The 20901-nt window shown below is 39.8% G+C and overlaps 2 protein-coding genes across 6 annotated transcripts in view; one reads left to right on the plus strand and one right to left on the minus strand.

Moving 5' to 3' along the window:
* The window catches only part of LOC127056372 (uncharacterized), a 62596-nt gene extending 47011 nt beyond the window's left edge, over positions 1–15585 (plus strand). The window contains exon 2 of the mRNA XM_050964150.1: positions 15433–15585. The gene's annotated coding sequence lies outside the window, so the exon portion shown is untranslated. The remainder of the gene's footprint in view (positions 1–15432) is intronic.
* The window catches only part of SPHKAP (SPHK1 interactor, AKAP domain containing), a 103907-nt gene that overhangs the window by 28570 nt on the left and 54436 nt on the right, over positions 1–20901 (minus strand). For all 5 annotated transcript variants that reach the window (XM_050963976.1, XM_050963978.1, XM_050963977.1 and 2 more), the window contains exon 4: positions 1755–1814. In XM_050963976.1, coding sequence (XP_050819933.1) covers positions 1755–1814 — 60 coding nt within the window. The remainder of the gene's footprint in view (positions 1–1754; positions 1815–20901) is intronic.

Raw genomic sequence — 20901 nt, forward strand, 5'->3', positions numbered from 1 at the left:
GAGGTAGCAGACCTGGCATTTTTCAGTACTTGGGAAATTTTAGATGTAGAGGGGCCATGCAAGGAGGGAGGGCATGCTGCAAAGTAGGGTTCCACCCTCCCTGTACCACTGTACTAGAGGGGCCTCTGGACAGCTTAGGGACATGACCAGCGAAGGCACCCCTATGTGGATCTATGGGCCAAATCCCATGTAGCTCTGGGGAGTCTCCAATGGTGATTTGTGCTTGTGGGAGAGGATTCTAACTCTAGCTCTTTGCAAAGATGTGCTGCGTGAAGCTCATTTACTTGGGTTTTGTGCAGGAGTCAGGATCTGGCCTTTATCAAGACTCTCTTGCTCAGTCCCCATGACCTGACACAGCATCAGTTCTTTAAAAAAAAAAAACCCGAGGTTGTAAATAAATAAAAAAATAGCCTCTCCCTTCTCATTAATAAATAATCTAGTACTTCTGTGGATTCAGTGAAGTTAAACTTCTCAATCTGGTATCCATACTTAACCACCTGATTCATCAGAAAAATCCATTTGCTCATGGAAGCTGTATATATTTTTGATGTTTAAGTTTTCACAGCTTGAGGCTATCAAGAGTTGTTTGTAGAAAGACTTCCTGCTAGAGAATCACTAGCAGAAGGCAATTAGGAAAATGTGGCAGTCCTCAACTTAACTTAGAATGGCCCCAGCAAACAAATTCCAGTGTTTCACTGAGGAACACTTTGAGTATGGCCAATAGATCCCTCTTTGACGTGTTCACTTGCCAGGTATTTCTGATGCCAGCATGGGATGATGGAGGTGAGAGACGGTAAGGGAAGTCAAGTATCAGAGGGTAGCCATGTTAGTCTGTATCCACAAAAACAACAAAGAGTCCAGTGGCACTTTAAAGACTAACAGATCTATTTGGGCATAAGCTTTCGTGGGTAAAAAACCTCACTTCAGAAGATTAAGCTTCCATTCTGTGGCCTTATATAAAAGCTCATTTTGTGCTATACTTTCAAAATGTCACTTCTTCCCCTAACCACATGACCTGAGCATTTTAGGAGGATGCACATTTTCAGTTGTATGTCCAGTTGTGCAGCTGGTTTTAAGAATTGCTGAAGAGTGTCCTGGTTTTCTGCTCAGTAAATAAGCGGAAATCCAGTGAGTCAAATCCTTAGGCCCTTAAACATTTTTTTTTTAAGCAGTCTCTATCCAGAAACCCACCTAATGAAATAATCTGGAGTTTGCCTGAGTAAGACTGAGCAGCTGAATAAAACCTAAATAAGTGAGTAAAAGGGCCTCAGGATTTGCTTGATGATAGGAGGAAAAGCTGCTATAAGGCTATTTTTATGTACTGCAGTGTCAAGATAAACTATTACAACTACAACACATGCACAAACACTTCTTGTATTTAAAACCAAGACTTAGCAGGAAGTCCACTTACAAAATAGGCATTGTGAATTTAGACCACAAAATTCTAGTAGCTGTCATCTGAGTTGGGCATAAAGCCACATGTTTAGAACAGGAGCCAAATCTGGATTTCAAACATTGTTGTTTGAGGAGCTTCAAATCCAGAGTTTTGATTCAGCCCATATTAAAAAGAGTGTCCATTTGTAAAATTTAGATCCATGTTTAGGTTTCAAAGTCCTGGCAAAGTTTGGGAGGGGACAAGAGGGAATTGGGCCAGGAATATGGTTTGGGCCTCTCTCTAGTTCTCATCACACCATCTTGTGAATAACATGAACATATGTATTGTGCACATTATTAGGCCTTTCTTAATTTGTTACCTGTTTTAAGTGCTCCTCACTGCAATCATTTTTGTTTGCATCTAGATTCACAAAGCAAACCTGTAATAAAATAGAGAGAAAAGGGGCAGTCTGAGGTTTCTTTAGGAATTTAGCAAACAATGTAAAGGTAATTAATGTAAATACATTTCCTATACTTGTGGCTGGATATAGCATCTTTTCATCGCACAAGAAGAACTATCATAAGGTCAAAAGGGAGTAATGTACTGGTTTGGCATTAAAATGGGAGAAGAAAAGGCAAGAGAATTAAGAGCAATCACTGTATCTGTTCCAACACAACTTCTCTTTGTCAGATTGCCAAATGTAGCCATTAGACTAGAATGTAATGGTGGTGGGAGAAGAGAGAGGAAATATGGAATGCCTCTGGCGACAGCTAGCGCGATGATGTGCCTCCACACTGCCTGCCACTTGACTCCCACTGCCACAACAAAGGACAACTTGCACTACATAGCAACTATTATTAGGTAAGATATGATTCTTCCTATTACAGCATGTAGCTTCAGTCCATTTACTAGAAAGTTGGAAGGTTGGAAAAGGAAAACTAACAGAAATTAAACATTTGTAATCAACCAGCTGGGAACAGGTTAAGTTTGTGGTGTATGGGTTTAAGATCACTTGGCTCAAAAGGATTCTAGCATGTCCGCATGAACCTAATAACTTTATGGAAACTGAATAGTTTTATCTTGGGAAGACGCTTCATAAACCAATGGTATTCAAGGGCCCTCTGTAGCCTTAACCAGGTCTACAGCTGCTGGAATTAGGAAAACATCTGGTAATTTTAGACTTGGTTCTGTGGAAAGTGCCAGTTTCACCCAGAAAAGAGAGGTATTTTTCCATTGTTTGACCAGCTCTGACCGTCATCTATTTAAGCAACAACAGTATACTTGACACTGTAGAATACTATAGATAGGCCAAAATGGGAACCTCAAATCCAACCCGTTTTTAATTTGGGTGTTTTTTGTGGGGGAGAAGAGAGCCAGTTCTGAATCCTCCATTTTGGTGCTAAGCTGGATTCAAGGCAAGAGCCCCAAAATTGGACTTGGTCCTATTTTTGGATGTGGCAGAAATCTCAGAAGAACAGTCTGTGAGATTTAGATGCTGATACATCTTGATCTAAACTCCATTTCAGGTTCAGGGTAGAGTCCAAATCCTACACTAACCTTCAGTCAGGTTTAGCTTAAAACTTCATTTGCTCAGCCAATTGCTCTGTAATAATCAGAGGAGGAACAAATTTCCTGTCTGATTCAACTTAAGTCCTGTGTGCCTCAACTTTTGTTGCAGTCAACGGGAGTAGCACCTCACAGGAAGACTGCTCAAACCTCATACAGCTCTGGCTCCTTAGACAAAAAAATGCAGTAGCTGGCTGAACACTGACATCTTTTGAGTGCTAATATGGCTGGATGTATTACAACAAACACAACGTTTTCTTTTTTTCAACAGAAGTCAAAGGAATTGATTATCCCAGTTCAGGAAGGACTCTTTGGGAAATGCTTTCTTAGCACCGGCTCACATTATCATTAGTCTTAGCCAATATTACCTCACTTCCATGAGCTGTAAAATTCACTTAGAAAGGTATAAAGTTTTAAAAAAATGAATATAGTACATTTCACCAATATACTGAAGTGAGACATTCTGCTGCATATTATGTGTCAGTTCCACCCTAACGTAGCACTGATTTCAGCTTATATATGTACATACCATATGTACAGAATATGACCATCTGTAGTAACAGCAAGCATAGCAGATGGAAAGCAGCCCTTCCAGTGTGAACCAAAAAAAGTGCAAAGAAGAATGATTTTTGCTCTTAAAAAAAGCTTATTTTATTTTAACAATGTAACTTCTTTACACCAATACAAAAACATATTTTCCACCATTATAATTTAAAGAAAAATATTTCTCTGCTTGAGGATGTCAGCTAGAAGAATGTGTCACTGTCACTAGGGTTTTATGCATGGCTAACTTTTAAGATGTACTTATTATTAGGAAATGGAAATGTCAAAGCCATAAAGTAATAAAAATAACCTTTAGCAATACAGTGCTATAGGTACATAATGTCCTGAGCCTGCCATAGTTAATTGTACAGAGGAAGAAAATCTCCCTTTCTTTCAGTTAATTCTTAGGAGTTGTATATTATTGGGGCAGACGGAGTACACAACAAACCATTAGAAAATATTGGTGCCAGATTTTGTTTAGTAAATAAAACTTTGAACTTTGCAAGTGTCCACAATGATAATATGTTCCTAACCATATAAATGTGTGTGTATGTGCATGTTTATATGTACTGTATATACAAATATGTAGGTGACTGGCCATAATGAATTCAGTGTAGATGTCAGGAGACATTTTGAAAACCTGGTGGAAATGTATGCCTCCATTTTTTATTATCTTCTCAAGCATGCTTCAGCTACTCTTCTGAGAGATAAGATGTGATTTGGGCTTTTAAGTGACTGCACGTTAAGTGCTTTTGAAAATTTTAATCTAGGACTTATGGAAAAGGTGCTTTATTTCTTATTCTATTTTGGCTCTATCCCCACACTGGATTCAATGGGAGTTCTGTGTACCAAAAAAAAATAAAGGTCTGGTTCCTGCACTCTCTCTATGTATGTATACACATACATACATATATACAGTATTACTCAAACACATTATTTTTCAACAATCCTTGTTTTTGTAATTTACCAAATGCCTGAATACTGATATGGTGCTGCACACAATTGACCGAAATATCTATTGTCTCTTGTAAAAGTGACATCAGCTGCCAACCTAAAAGTACACCTCTACCAAGCATGCGGTGAAACTGTCAGTTCCATTTCATGTGGAGTGGATGGTATATATTTAGCTCTTTTATGCCTCAGTAGAAGAAGGAGAATCATGTGCAGGTATACGCATTACTTAAAGTCACAGCTTGTTTCCTTCATATTTTTTAAATTTGATAACCAAGTGCATTTATTATATTTATGCCTAAAGCAGTACTGCATCCTATATATCTGAATACACTGAAAGCTGCACATTTCATAGACACTGATTTATTACATTGCCTTATTACTGGAATTTCCTGCCATTCTGCACTTGAGTGGACTTTTCAGATGTGAAGCTATAGGCAACTATTGCACAGATAAATGTTGTGCCAGTAGTTATTGAAATGTATTGCAGAATTTGCTTGATTTTTGCTATTTTAACTGGCCCCAAAGTACTGCCAGAGTCTAAGAGACCCACTAAGAATATATCTGTCCAGTTTAATGGACATGAAAGGAGAAAACTGAATCTAAAATCACTCATGGTTTTTGGCTTGCCTGATATTAATGAAATATATTAGGTGCAGTGACTTATATTGGTTGATAAGCATATGAGTGTTATCACTGAGTGACCTCAGTCATAATATAGTAAAAGGACACTGAGGTATAATTCATAATTTGAAAAAAATGTTTTAATTGTATAGATTAGGAAAAGAGGTTGAGGTTAGGTTGGTGTTAGCTAGTACCAACCCACAAAGGGAGACTTTTATAGGAGCGGGGAAGTGCTACATCTCCAATCCTCCTCCTCCCTCCCAGAAAATCCTAAGTGCCGCTAAACAGCTGTTTGGTGGTGGTTAGGACTTTCAGGTGGGGTGGGAAGGAGCAGGGATGCAGTGTGCTCCGGAGAGGAGGTGGAGTGGGAGTGGGAAGAGGTGGCCCTGGATTGGAGCGGGGACATGAAGAGGCGGGCCTGGAGCATTCCCGGCAAAGTCGGCATCTGTTCTTCTCCGGGGAAGCTGCCCCTGCTGCTGCGAAGGTGCTTCCTAGTGTCCTTGCCTGCAGCGGGCTGTGCCTGTGTGGGGTAAGCCAGGGGCACTTCCCAACCACAGTACAGTACTGTACTGTACAGTATATAATGCCTTTTTTCTCTCCCCTAAAATTTCCTTAGAACCTGACCCCTCACATTTACCTTAAATGTCATGGGAAAATTGGATTCGTTTAACATTGTTTCATTTAAAGTTGCATTTTTCAGGAACCTAAGTACAACATTAAGTGAGGAGTTACTGTATTTGTCACTTTTGGCAAAAAGATGTAGAGCTTCCTATGAAACAAAAATAATAATTAAAAAAAAACCAGGTTGTATATACCTTAGACTTTAACTATATATTACCTTCCCAGCAGAGCTAAAGTCTGTCTCCAGGTGCTGTGTATTTACATATTCACTGCTTCTAAGGACACTGTGCATGATGTATAACTTATTGCAGCAGAGCCAGTAGAGAAACTTATAAAACATATGAAATCTGAAATTCACCTGTGCAGAAGGTCAGCATGAAGCCTGTTAAGTTCCAGTTAAGCTCTTAGTTAAGCTTAATTGATGCCTATGACCTGTGGGCCCTCTCTATGCAGGTGATTTTCACCCATAGTACCAACCCACAAAGGGAGACTTTTATAAATATGCTTGGCTGCTAATATGTAAATGTTGTCTCTAACAGAGTAAGCTGGGCCTTTAAGGGGTTAAAGTCCCAGCTCTGGCCTATGCCTGGTTCCCTCCTGCTCTCTTCCAATCACATGACTGAGAGAGCAGGTAACTAAGAGCCAGGCCCTCTGGGACATATAAAGGGCAGCCTTTCATCAGCCTAGGTGTGAAAATGTGGGGGATTGCTGAGAAAGGATCAAGCCCTCCGCCCTCCCTGAGCTGATATAAGGCTCTCCACCCAGAGAGGTGAGAGAAGCACTTAGCCCCAGACCCAGAAGAAGCTGTAGAAAAGGCCTGGGAGCAGATAGAACATAGACCCTGGGAGAAAGAGCTAGTTAAGCTATCTGAGCTGGGTAGCCCTATGACTGTTTGGCTTACGGGGGGCTGATGGACTATTGAGCCTAGGGAAAGGCTGAAGGTTGTTTTGTGTTTGGAATTCTGCTTACCCTGAAAGGGGAGGTCTCTTAATGCATTTGGCCAAATAATTAAACGCAAAATCATTCTACCAGCCTGGAAATGCCATTGAGAAGGGGGGAAATGAAGCCTGGTGACTGCATCTCCATGGTGTGGGGCGGCCAGCTACTGCTATGCTGTCACTGGAGAACTCCTGTGCTGCTGGTAAGTAATTCTTGTGTTCATTTTAAAGGTCTTCCAACTAGTGCTTTACTCTTCTAGAAGTCCAGCATATGGAGTGGGAAGGAAGTCTACATGGGTGACAGGATTTGAGAAGTATGGGTTGGAGTTTTCAGCTGTGCCCTAGCCAGGATGATGCAATTATGATACCTTTTAATTTTCAGTGAATCCATTGTTTGTACCTTTTCTTGCTCATTGTGCACTATGAAGCATGGACCTTGTGGTATGCATTAATGTTACTGTAACTGTTCAGGGAAGCACTTCATGCTAAAATTATTAGTAACTGAAGACTGCCCATGTATATTCTCCCCATATTCTTCCATATTGTACTGTAAGGAGAACTGCTGATTCTAGAAAGCTTATTATGATTTTTGATGTATTATTAATATTCTAGTGCTAACCACTAACAGTTTTATCTACTTGTAAAAGCAAAACTGTAAAGTTACAGTTGCAGGGAATATTTAATTCCATGATCACTTTAATTACTTGCAAAGTCACTTGTAAAGATTTTTAATAGAGTCAAAAATGTTTTAAAACAATCTCATATAGTGTCTCTCCTCATTCATTTTTGCCCTCAGGAATAACACTCTCCTGTGATAGAAATCTTCAGAATATTGAGCCACGTTCTGATTTAGTTTTGCTAGTGCAAATATGGAATAACAATGGACTTAACTCCTGATCAGAATCTCCATCTGTCTTTAGGAAAGATGGTTTAAATCACCATAATTTCCCCATAGCACAATAACCAAATATAACTTCTCAAAGCCTTCACTCAGGAGGATGATATAAATATACAGCTGCATGTCAATCTCCCATGGAAGCTGAAGTCAGCTAAAACCTAAGGGGAAAAAAATTCACTTTATATATCTTTGAGACAGAGCAAAATATAACCCATAGGAAATACTAAAGGAAAAGCTATATGGCAAACTTTTCCCAGAAATTTTGTTTAAGCTTTGTGTCTTTGAAAATGGTCAACTACATCTACATATTTCTGACTTCTGTGAGACTAGAATAAAATGCCTCTTTCAGCTGATTCTAACAATGCAGCCATCTGTTTTTTCTCTCTCTATGGCAGGATCAGTTGTTTTGATGGCCATCAAAATGCTGATTCACAAAGCCTCCAAACAGAAACTTGCATTTGTTTTTACTTGAAAGATTTCTGCCAATTTAAAGTAAAATTTAGATGCCAAACGTTCAGTGACCTAATAGGCAGTACATGCCTTCCTGCATGGATCCCTAGGCAGTGCTGCTAATTTTTGTGATTTTTTAGAGTGATGTATTTTCTTAAAGCTCCAGTTTCTGGAGACACGTGATTACATGAGAATTTCAGCTTTCAATACATAACAAAATTTTAGCTTTCATGATTGTGGAGAAGAGCTTTAAAAATGTAACATGAGCGTACTCTTCAGGCTTAAAACTAAAAAAAAAAGACAAATACAAAGAACCCCAAACCTAAAAAGTATGATTTTTAAGCTAATCTCCTGATTTATTTATTTTTTTAACATTTGGGGTTGGCAATACTGACTGTGCCTATATGAACAGGCATAAAGGCCTACCCATATGGATCTTACTGGGGGATTTGTGGTTTTGCTCAGTTCACCACAACCTCCAACAAAAGCAAAGCTTTCAAAATTAATGCCTTATGTTGACATTACCACATAAATAAATCTAGGAATATGATTGAAACAGTTGCTCAGTATTGCCAAACTCAAGAGAGAAAAAATAACGAGATTTGCCACCCCTCCCCCCCAATATTTAAAAAAAATCACATTAAAAACAATTATCTGAATCTTTTGGCTTTACAACTCCTCTCTACTGTAGTAGCAGTAGTAGTAGTAGTAGTAGTAGTAGTATGTGTGTGTGAGAGATAATTTCAGGTTGAAAAGTTGACCTTTAATGCACAAAAAATGCATGAATCTTCCTGGCTTGCACCCTCCCCCCCCCAACTCCCCTTACCCTCTCCTTATCCCTGAAAAGTGGGAACTGTCCATTCATTACCTATTACTGTCTTGACCCAACAGCAATATGTCTCAGCCTACTACTGCCCCAGGACTCTCTTTGTGCTCTAGGGCCATACTTGAAGTTAGGGCTTATCTGTTTCCTCAGCCCCAAGGCTCTTGTACAGAGCTCTGCCCATGTACTGAAAAGCAAGGGACCGGAAGAGCTTCTTCCATTATCATTAGAGCTTCTCCTACAGGTGCCAAAATCCCATGACTCATGATCAATTAATTAGAGTTGGCAACATTGCTTTCCCCTGGCTGCTCAGAGGGGACTCCTTGTATCTACCACTACCCCCAGGCTGGGGGAGATGCCATTCTGTCCCCTCCATCTTCCACCCCTCAGCCTCCCACCTGCTCTCCACATGCCTCTGCATCCCATTCCTTTTCAAATTCTAAATCTGCCTCCTGTTCACCCTCACTCTCCCCATCTGCTTTTCACAGTGTCTCTGCTGCTCCTCTCAGTCCCTGGGTCCTGACTAGCCCTCCTCCCCATGATAGGGGGCAGCCATTTTGACTGTGGGCATGGCTTCAATCTCAGTGAAAACAGTGGGATGTGGCAGCCAACTTTATCAAGGGCAGCCTCACTTCCACATGCAGATAGATAGTAAGGGAATGGTGGCCTTGCTGGCTTCAGCTCCACTGACAGTAATAGGATATGGTGACAATTTTAAGTAAGGGAAACCTGGTGAGTTATCAGCCTTTCATCATGTTTTCATGAGACTGGTAAAAAATGCTCCAAAAATCATAAGCCATAATAATAAAATCAGAACTGGCAGTACTGGTTACTCATTATTTCTGTGCCCAACAGCACCAGTCAGGGCTCCACTGTGGGTCAATGAGGCTGTGTGTCTCAGTCCATTCCTGTTCTAGAAGTTGCAGGATTGGAGTCCTAGCAACTTGAGGCTTGACTCAAAGCCCATTGATTTAAATTGGAGTGATTTCAAAGGGAGCCTTTCTAATTCAATGAGCTTTGGATGGATCATACCGACAGCAACTGCAAGAAATAACTTATTATTTTATGTACATCTGGCTAGCGTTATAGAAGTAAAATGCTATCCATGTCAGGCAGGGACAGTCAAACACTGTTTTTTATTAAAATAATGCAGTCAGGAATGAAGACAAGAAAATTCTTACAGAAAACAACAATTGAAACCAAATGTACTATTCATTTGATTAGCACCAACTGACCTATCTCCATATCTCCACTCTTTCATGGGATGCTTCTGATAAGCTTTCAGTATTTAATTTTGTTTCTCCTTTTATTATTTCTGACTTATTACTGAAACTTGGTTATCACGTTAATATAATTCTTTATAAAAGCTTATGTCTATATTACCCATTTCTGTTCAAATGACTCAATTGCGACCCCTTCTACCTACTGACATTCTTCTGTAACCATTTAAATGTCAAGTGCAGTCTCTGAACACTAAATAATTTATCTATGATGTTTAACAAAACCAATAAATCTCATTCCAGGGCCACTCTCAATATGATGATGGCTGAACTAAACCAATGCTGGCGCAAAAGAAGATGCGACCACTTAACTTTAACATTAATTTTATCTCCAAACATCTTCCTCTTCCTAGTTATACAGAGGCTTACACTAAAAAAAGGGCCAGACTGTTGCCATGGAAAAACCCATGTGCTGGGAACTTTTTTGTCTTCCTCTGATTGTTTCATAGCATGTGGGGGTCACAGAGGAGCTGGTTTCTCCACAGAATGAGCAGGAATACGTTTAGATCTGAGATCTGTTGAGGGTCCTCTTGGCTCCCCTGATCTCTATGGCACTGTGGTTCCCCCTTCATCCTACAACACAAACATTAAGACTCTTGGCAGATGTGATCTACAATAATTTAACCATCCAGGGGACTTCATGTATATGTCTCCAAAGTTGAAAATGCTTCCATATGGCTGAAAAAACAGTGAGAAGATTTTGTGGACATTTTTGAAACTTCCCTCTTTGAGTTCAATTATATTATGAAAATGTCATAGATTCTGACCTGTCAATGATTATGTAGTGCTGCTCTAAACTATTATAAATAAACTATAATTTACTACAAATAAAAAAACATTAGCAACAGTCATGGAGAGGCAAAGGAAGATCATTAAAATATAGTATTTAAATCCATCCCCCTTATCTGTTCATACTAAATAGTTTTACAGTGCACTAATGGTATTTTTAGAACTCAAAAGAATGACGGAATAAATGTTAAGCCTAATTTTATGCAAATGATTTCACTAAACAAAGATGTCAAGAGAAAACATTCCATCACACTGGCAGGCAGGGATGTTGAATAACCTCAAGCTCCAACTCTTTTGGGTCTCCAGAGGGCATGAGTAAGTGGTAACAAAGCATAAGCACATACTTCAGCTAGATGGAAATATGAGGTGCTGCATTATACTTGTGCCTTTGGATCCAAAGTTGAAGTGTGACTATCTCAGAAAAGTTACTTTTTTAAAATCAAAGCAAACAAGAGTCTGTCGCACTTCTGCTATATAGTAGTACTTCCCAGTGTTGTTCATGCAATTACAAGTACACTTTAGACTTCCAGAACTGATACTTTAAGCTGTTTCTCCTTCCTAACATAACCCTGATGTGCATCTCCTATACAATTTTGTATTCTCTCACTCACTGCGGAGTTGGGATGCCCGGAAGCCTTAGCCACTGAGCTTAGAAATAGGGCTGAAAAGCAATTAAAAAAATTAACTGCATGATTAAATGATAGAATACTATTTATTTAAATATTTTTGGGTGTTTTCTACATTTTCAAATATACTGATTTCAATTACAACACAGAATACAAACTGTACAGTGCTCACTTAATATTTATTTTTATTACAAATATTTGCACTGTAAAAAAAACAAAAATCGTATTTTTCAATTAATCTAATACAAGTACTATTATGCAATCTCTTTATAATGAAAGTTGAACTTACAAATGTAGAATTATATACAAAAAAAACCCTGCATTCAAAAATAAAACAATGTAAAACTTTAGTGCCTACATGTCCACTCAGTCCTACTTCTTGTTCAGCCAATTGCTCAGACAAACAAGTTTGTTTACATTTGCAGAAGATAATGATGCCCGCTTCTTGTTTACAGTGTCACCTGAAAATGAGAACAGGCATTTCCATGGCACTGTTATAACTGGCATTGCAAGATATTTACATGCCAGATGCGCTAAAGATTCATATGTCCCTTCATGCTTCAACTACCATTCCAGAGGACATGCATCCATGCTGATGACAAGTTCTGCTCGATAATGATCCAAAGCAGTGCGGACTGACGCATGTTCATTTTCATCATCTGAGTCAGATGCCACCAGCAGAAGGTTGATTTTCTTTTTTGGTGGTTCAGGTTCTGTAGTTTCTGCATCAGAGTGTTGCTCTTTTAAGACTTCTGAAAGCATGCTCCACACCCCATCACTCTCAGATTTTGGAAGGCACTCCAGATTCTTAAATCTTGGGTCGAGTGCTGTAGCTATCTTTAGAAAGCTCATATTGGTACCTTCTTTGCGTTTTATCAAAACTGCAGCATTGAACATGTGCCAAGTGATCATCTGAGAGTACTATAAAATGAAATATATGGCAGAATGTTGGTAAAATAGAGCCAGAGACATACAATTCTTCCCAAAGGAGTTCAGTCCCAAATTTAATTAACACATTTTTTTAACGAGCAGCATCAGCATGGAAGCATGTCCTCTGGAATGATGGCCAAAGCATGAAGAGGCATATGAATCTTTAGCGTATCTGGCACGTAAATATCTTGTGACGACAGCTACAACAGTGCCATGCGAATGCCTGTTCTCACTTTCAGGTGATGTAATTAAGAAATGGGCAGCATTATCTCCTGTAAATGTAAATAAACTTGTTTCTTTTAGCGATGAGCTGAACAAGATGTAGGACTGAGTGGATGTGTAGGCTCTAAAGTTTTACACTGTTTTATTTTTGAGTGTGGTTATGTAACAAAAAATGCTACATTTGTAAGTTGCACTTTCATGATAAACAGATTGCAGTACTGTACTTGTATGAGGTGAATTGAAAAATACTATTTCTTTTGTTTATCATTTTTACAGTGCAATTATTTGTAATAAGAATAATATTAAGTGAGCACTGTACTCTTTCTATTCTGTGTTGTAATTGAAATCAATATATTTGAAAATGTAGAAAACATCCAAAAATATTTAATACATTTCAATTGGTATTCTATTGCTTAACTGTGCGATTAATCACAATTATTTTTTTTAATCATGATTAATTTTTTTGAGTTAATCGTGTGAGTTAACTGAGATTAATCAACAGCCCTATGTAGAAGTCTTTGTTGTAGGCTACATGTAGAAATGAATGGGAAATGGTAGTTGCAGTAGACTATGCTGGTACAATTCCCTTAAGGTTGAGAACCAATATTCCAGAGTATAATGTGGCAGTATGAGGACCACTGATGGCTTCCTGACAGTAATGGTTTATATTCTACTTTCTTAATTTTCAAGGTGACACAGATTTGGAATAAGAGAATACAATGTGTAGGTGCCACCACAACTTTTCCTCCAGGAAAACCAAACAACAACATTTAACTCTTCAACTCACTCCTACAAGAATACAAATAAATAGATTTATCAGCGCAGCTTTTCAGGGTCATATGCTGGGATTTCCAGTTAAGAGGGAAGAGCTGAAAAAACAGGGAAGGAGCATCAACACTATTATGGGGCTACTGTGAGGCAAATTATTCAGCTTCCTACTCCAGGGAAAAGGGGCTGCAGGACTGGGTCCTATGCATGCTTTGTTTAGGACAAGTCCTCTTTTTAAAGAAAATAAGAGATTGGCTAGAGTGTGAGCCTTGAATGACAAGTGTATAAAAACAGACGGGACTCCTTTCTCTGAGGGAGTGGAGGCAGAAACCTAAAAAGGAAAAACTCTGGGAAACCTGGAGGTCTGAGGGCTTTGTCTGGGCTCATTGTAAGATAAATGTTCACTATTACATACAAACAAGAATAGGGTGCAAAATCAAGCACCCAAACATTGGGAAAGCAGAATTAAGGTCTCTCACCCCAGCCTGTCCCTGGCTCTTCCTCATTCCTCTGTGCTGGGGCCAGGCTGTTTACTCCTGGGCACAAGAAGGGGGGTATAGGAGAAACTGTCTCCCTATACAATTGCCTGGAAAAGTCCTACTCTGCCCTAGGCTTTGGAACCCTGCTGAGCACAGATGGATTCTTTGGAGAATTTAGTAACAAACTTCTGCTGAGCATGTACAAGCAGTGACTATTTCCAGAGGCCTATATCTTGGCCAGATTTCAGTGGATTTGCAAAGGAATAGAAAAAGGCACTTCTCTGATCCCATACATTTGTCTGAAAATGAAATCATGAATCACCAGCACTCCAATGCTCGTAGAACTTGTTGTTCAGCTGTATCAGAAAGATTCATCAATTCAGTTAATTTGACATCTTAAATATATGCTCTCAGAACCCTAAATGCCACTGCATAATTAGGAGGGGAGGCATGGCTGCACTTCGAAATTAATTTTTTTTTCTTTATCTGCAGTTCCCATGACTCGGATTTATTTTTTCACTGCTATAGCAAAAACCTGAAATTATTAGGCCAAGACCATGGTGTTTACATGAGGTAATATATTAATTGAATTCATATTTAGCTGGAAGGAAGCGTATCTTCTTATTAATCTCTTATTGAGGTTTTCAAAACAAAGCACTTTTCAAGCACCTCTCTTGGTAGACAGTGATAGCTTCTTAATAAGATAAGCATGAGAAGTAGCTGAACTAGAAGATACTGTATACATATAATACAGTCATAACGCAGACAATGTGTGGATAGTAGTAATGAATCTCATGTGTAAAATGACAAAAACAGTACTTTGCATATGCAAGATCTGTAGATGTTTAAAAGCTGGCCAGACCAAACAGGGCAAGATTTTGTATCAAGCTATCCATGTCCAGCTTCAAGCAGAGGCTGTGTTGCTGACATCTGAGGCCAGGATCCATACTGTAAACATTTAAGCAGTTGGGGCAGAGGACTTCCCTGCACTAGTACAGCAAGAGGGATTAAATTCTCCAGGAAGTACTTTATGATTCTAGCACTTATGGTTTCAGGAAAGCAGTCTACATCTCTGTATTCCTGGCAAACTGAGTTCATTCATTTCCCCCACCTGAAAACTTTACATTTAATGACACCTAGCCCTTAAATATTTTTTCATCCACAGATTTCAAGATGCTTTACAAAGAATGGTACCAGGCTCATTTTACAGAGGAGAGAATTGAAGCGCAGAAGTGAAATTACTTGCCTAATGTCCCACAGGTTGTCAGTATGAAAGCCAAGAAGAGAACTTGAGTCTACTAACTCCTAAGTCATTGCCCTATCCACTGGACAGAGCCACTATATACTGTAAAAGCAGCAAAGAATCCTGTGGCACCTTATAGACTAACAGACGTATTGGAGCATGAGCTTTCGTGGGTGAATACCCACTTTGTCGGATGCATGTAGTGGAAATTTCCAGGGGCAGGTATACATATGCAAGCAAGAAGCAGGCTAGAGATAACAAGGTTAGTTCAATCAGGGAGGATGAGGCCCTGTTCTAGCCGTTGAGGTGTGAAAACCAAGGGAGGAGAAACTGGTTTTGTAGTTGGCAAGCCATTCACAGTCTTTGTTTAATCCTGAGCTGATGGTGTCAAATTTGCAGATGAACTGAAGCTCAGCAGTTTCTCTTTGAAGTCTGGTCCTGAAGTTTTTTTGCTGCAGGATGGCCACCTTAAGATCTGCTATTGCGTGGCCAGGGAGGTTGAAGTGTTCTCCTACAGGTTTTTGTATATTGCCATTCCTAATATCTGATTTGTATCCATTTATCCTTTTCCGTAGAGACTGTCCAGTTTGGCCGATGTACATAGCAGAGGGGCGCTGCTGGCATATGATGGCGTATATTACATTGGTGGACGTGCAGGTGAATGAACCGGTGATGGTGTGGCTGATCTGGTTAGGTCCCGTGATGGTGTCGCTGGTGTAGATACGTGGGAAGAGTTGGCATTGAGGTTTGTTGCATGGATTGGTTCCTGAGCTAGAGTCACCCATGAAAGCTCATGCTTCAAAACCTCTGTTAGTCTATAAGGTGCCACAGGATTCTTAGCTGCTTTTACAGATCCAGACTAACATGGCTACCCCTCTGATACTTGCCACTATATACTGTTCTGTATCATTCCTCTGTCAACTGTAAACTAGATTGGGGTAATGAGCCAGCCAAAGCAATACAAATTATGATGGTTAGCTGGACACTATCTGGTAGATAGAGGACTGATTATAATTGACAGTATTGAAAGGGCAGCGATGGGAGTGGGCAGCCTACCCTAGTATTTAGAGAATAGATTGGGAGAACCAGGAGTTGTGCCAGTGACTTGCTGAGTGACCTCTGGGCATCACTTCCATGTCTGTAAAATGGGAATGATAATAGCCAGCTTTGTAGAATATGCTGATTCTTGACTGAAGGGTGCTATATTTGTTCTGAGCACCATTGTTATATGCACCTTTAGTTTGAAGAGGAAGAAAAGCCCAGTTTTCTACCACCCTGAAATACTGCATTGGTTTATTTGAGGCACAATCATGGGGAGAAGTTCTGCTGCTGGCTTCTTCTGCAGAGAGGCTGCTAGGTTTCAACAGTAACATCTTCTTCCCCATTGTCCCACGTATACTGTATCTAAACCTCTTATTGGGCATGTGCACACGTTTGATTACAGACTGTCACCAGACAGAAGCTTATTTTTGCAGCCAATAGATCACTGAAGTACAGAACCAGAACAGAGTAACAGAATTGATGTCTGTGTCATTACATCTGGCTTCCCCCCACTGCCAGAGTTTGATAATGGTTAACACATTGCTCTCCCCCATTCAATTCTTCCTTTTCAAGGGATGATCTTTTTAACTTAATTTCTTATGAATGTATTCATGCTGAGGAGGTGAGGCTTGTGACATTTCAGCAGGTTGGTACAAAGAAAAAGTACATTTCCTGGTGGTGTTTTGAGACAGACCTTGATTGTATCTGACATAAATTGCCAACTCAAATATATTCAGTGTAAAAGGAAATCTTTTGGGGAGTTTTCACCTGATCTTCTTGATTAATAATGTTTGCTTTTCCCATATGTCCATGTGGTTCCATCTCAGCAGTGGCACTGGATAGTATTCAAAGCATGAGGCTTGCATTCAGGAACTCTGGGTTCTGTTCCCTGCTCTACCACTGATTTGCTGAGACATCTTGTGGCGTGTGTGTGTGTGTGTGTGTGTGTGTGTGTGTGTGTGTGTAAATCACATAATTTCAATGTGCCTCAGTGTTCCCATCTGTACCTAGAGATAATGCCTCCCTGCTTCACCAGTTGTTATGAGGATTAACACAGTAATCTTTTTAAAGTGCTTGGAGATTCTTGGCAGAAGGCAACTCAGAAATGGAAAAATTATTTGCCTTTATGACAAAAGATGCTACATCTAATCTTAATTTAGGCTGATTTTCCTGACATTGATTCTCTTCACTCCCATTAATGTTATTAAGAGTTAGGACTATGTATTGATGACAGTAGCATTGTAGGGCCCAACTCCACTAAGCACCCCTGCTCACCCCACACATGACAGAACTTGTTCCTTAATAGTTAATGATTAAAGGAGATGTGAAACTGAGTGTAGCAAGTGAGGTATTTGGAATAGCATGTTATTTACACAGAATAAAAATGACTTGCTTTTGGAAGGTATTTGAACTAATTATCCATACAAATTTAAATGTAGTGCTGCTTGTGTTTAACCTCCATACTTGCCAGCATGCCTTTGGCAGAGAAACCAGCTGAAAAATGTAGAAATGAGAACACTGGGCAGAAGGTGTTTGATTTGCTAAAGAAGTAGATGCAGGATGAGATAAGTTCAATTATGAAGAAGAATGCTTTTGCCTTATCCATTGGGAGAAGTCGTGGGGGAGAGAAGAAAGATGTGTGTCAATAGCTTGGAGGTCAGGGTGCTCACTGGGGATGTGAGAGACCCAGGTTCATGTTCCTACACTACCTGATTCAGATCATGGACTTGCTCATGTGAACACCCTAACCACCACGCAACTGACTATCCTTTCTTGCCTGGCTTTTCACCAATTTTGCAAAGGCTATAGTTTCATTTCAATGTGGAACAAAAAAATAATTCTGAAACCTCAATTTTTCACATAGTGCAATTCTTGCTTTTTGGCCATCTCTATGTCTAGTACATACTTGTAGTGGGTGCCTCTTTGGCCTTACTTAGCTCTCACTTGTACTAATGTAAATCATGAGCATCTGCACTGTAGTCAATGGAGTACACTAGTTTGCATGAAGGCTCCACTATCAACAGGAGAATTCAGTGTTGGCCTTAAAGTCCAAGCAATATCAGCAAAGATGCAGAGCCCTGTGGGGACACAGCAACTTCTAGGCTAGCCTGATCCTTCCTTTTCTCCAGTCCTGTGGATAGCTGAGGAGAAAGTGACAATTGCCTCTTCTGGGAGTGCGAGTGGAAGGTAATTAGACACTTTCCCGCTCCTCTACTTCAATCTTTGTTATTTTGGGGCCATATAAATAATCTGTTAGCCCCGTCAGGTTCTCAAATAACCAGGCTGGTCTCATTCTCGTCAGTGTGCACGTATAACTCATTAATGTTAATGGACCGATCTTATTTCTCTGCCTCACTCATCTGATAAACAGTCAGATTCATCTTGAGATGGGCAATTACTACTTGAATAATATCCTTTTGGTTTGGGTCAGGAGTGGAAAGGGGTTTTTGTTTGTTTTTTTTGCTGATGTAAAAACAATACTTAGTGCTGTGTATCTTCAAGGTGAAACACAAACATGAACTAACTAATCCTCACAGTAGCCTGTGGGATAGGTATTATCTCCTTTGTACAAATGGGGAAACAGAGGTTAAGCACTGCGATTAGAATTAATGGTTTCCTGGCATCCTGTGCTGTGCTCACATTCTTGTGACAGAGGACAACTGCAATGACAATAGATACGGGGAGCAAAAGAACAGTATTGAGCACTCTCTTTTCTTCATTTTGTATTTATCTTTTCACTTAACTTCACTTAAAACATAGCAACTATAGAAAAATAAACATCCCCACTGCAAAGAGAATAGCTCCCTCCTTCAGACACTTATATGGAGCTTGATCACAGTGCTGTACAGACCATTTACCCTTGTAGTTTAGTAACTCACTGAAACATGATTCTATATTGTTAACAACCCCTTTCAAATTAATGCAAAATGTTTGAGTAAGGTTTGCAGTTCAGTGGCTTTTTAAAAATTCTTTGCCCTCCCCCCAATTTCCTATAACATGTACAGCTTTTGCACACCTCAGTAGTTTAGGTCCTCAATAGTTGAGATATCCAAAATGAACCACCACTTCTAACAACAGGGACTGAACCTGAAAGCACAAACCTCTACCATTTGAATTCAAGGAGTATCTTATTAGTTGAGAGCAGCTGCTGATGGCTATCCTCTGCACCAGCTACGGGGAAGCTGGACATATGTGGCCAGTATGCAACACAGTTACCACTTTTGTGTTCTTAACGTGGTATGTGTTGACTGAATGGGCCACAAACAACCCACTCACCTGATAACTGTAAACACTCAGCCAATCAGAAGCAAGAGGGTTGTCAGTTTGAATATTTGCTCTCTGCAATCAATCAATAGGAATGTGGAAATAACCTCTCTCCCTGAAGGGAGATGGGGGAGGGTCTGCCTATAGTGTTCAGGAAGCTCATTTACTTGAGATCCCCTCCCCGCACCCTATGTAGCTCCACAAATGCTGCCAATAGAGCAGATGAAGGTTTCAGCAGCTCCCCTTGCAAACTGTAGCTGACTGTCAACAGGAGCAATCAGCCCAGAGCACTAGGGTGACTAGATGTCCCGATTTTATAGGGACAGTCCCAATTGTTGGATCTTTTTCTTATATAGGCTCCCATTACCCCCCACCGCTTGTCTCGATTTTTCACAGTTGCTGTCTAGTCACCCTACAGAGCACAGACAACTTCCATGACCTCCAGAGTCTTCTGATGCCTTACAGTTCATGTGAACTGGGCCCAGGATATGGCTTTCAATAGCTGCTTTCTTCCCCTCAAACTTAAACCCCTTCAAAACATGTGTTTATGATACTAAGAGGGCTTAGTGCACTTTGGCAAGAGCTGATGAAAAAATACATCTGAAATTTGATCCCAATTATATTTTAGAAGGTCCATAACTCAGATATCTTGGTGGGTTTATACATTTTTTTAAAGACTGCCCTTATTTTAATGGCATGGCTACATTTGTGAATCAGCCAGAGTCCTCTCTCCGTATTTCACAGCTTCAGCGACAGCTGTGACTGTTTTCTTCTCATTAAGGCTTATTCCTTTTGGTTTTGATGTAATTAATTGTCACTTATGATTTATACTTAAAGAAAATATGCCAATAAATATTTATGCCATGTGTGCCATCTGCTCCCTTTTGCTGTCCTGTATATAAAATATGTTAATAATTAGTTTAACACATTTCTATTCACCTCACGCTGTAATTTATGTTATAGTGAGCCCTGGGGTTATGACAGCAGCAAATTATCATAGCCCTGAGCAAGAGGTTTGTTTTGGAAGTAACATCAGTGTTCCCATTTCTTAAGGAACTAGATCTTGGTGCTTTATAAAAGTGACATCTTAAGATCCTGAGGGGGACACTGGCTGCACTGCTACACATAAACATCCCTGCTCTATGGAGCAGTATTTATAGCATTGTCATATGTAGGCCACATGCCCAATTCTTCCACTGATAGGTATGCAAGAACTGCTATTATTTTTACCGTGTGGTAAGTTATGTGGGTGGATCCCAGGGGATAAGAGAAAATGGCAGCTCCAGGAGGAAGCACTGGTTAGAAAGTGCTGACAAACAAATGTTTAGCAAGTTTAGCCAATTTAAAGACAGCAGTGAAATATGATGGTAGTTTCTTATGAAAGCAAATGCATGCAAGATCAGTACATAAAGGAAGAAGATCTTGACTCATAGACCTTAAGGTCAGAAGGGACTATCATGATCATTTAGT

The sequence above is a fragment of the Gopherus flavomarginatus genome, chromosome 8 (assembly GCF_025201925.1).
Source record: "Gopherus flavomarginatus isolate rGopFla2 chromosome 8, rGopFla2.mat.asm, whole genome shotgun sequence".
Classification (NCBI taxonomy): Eukaryota; Metazoa; Chordata; order Testudines; family Testudinidae; genus Gopherus; species Gopherus flavomarginatus.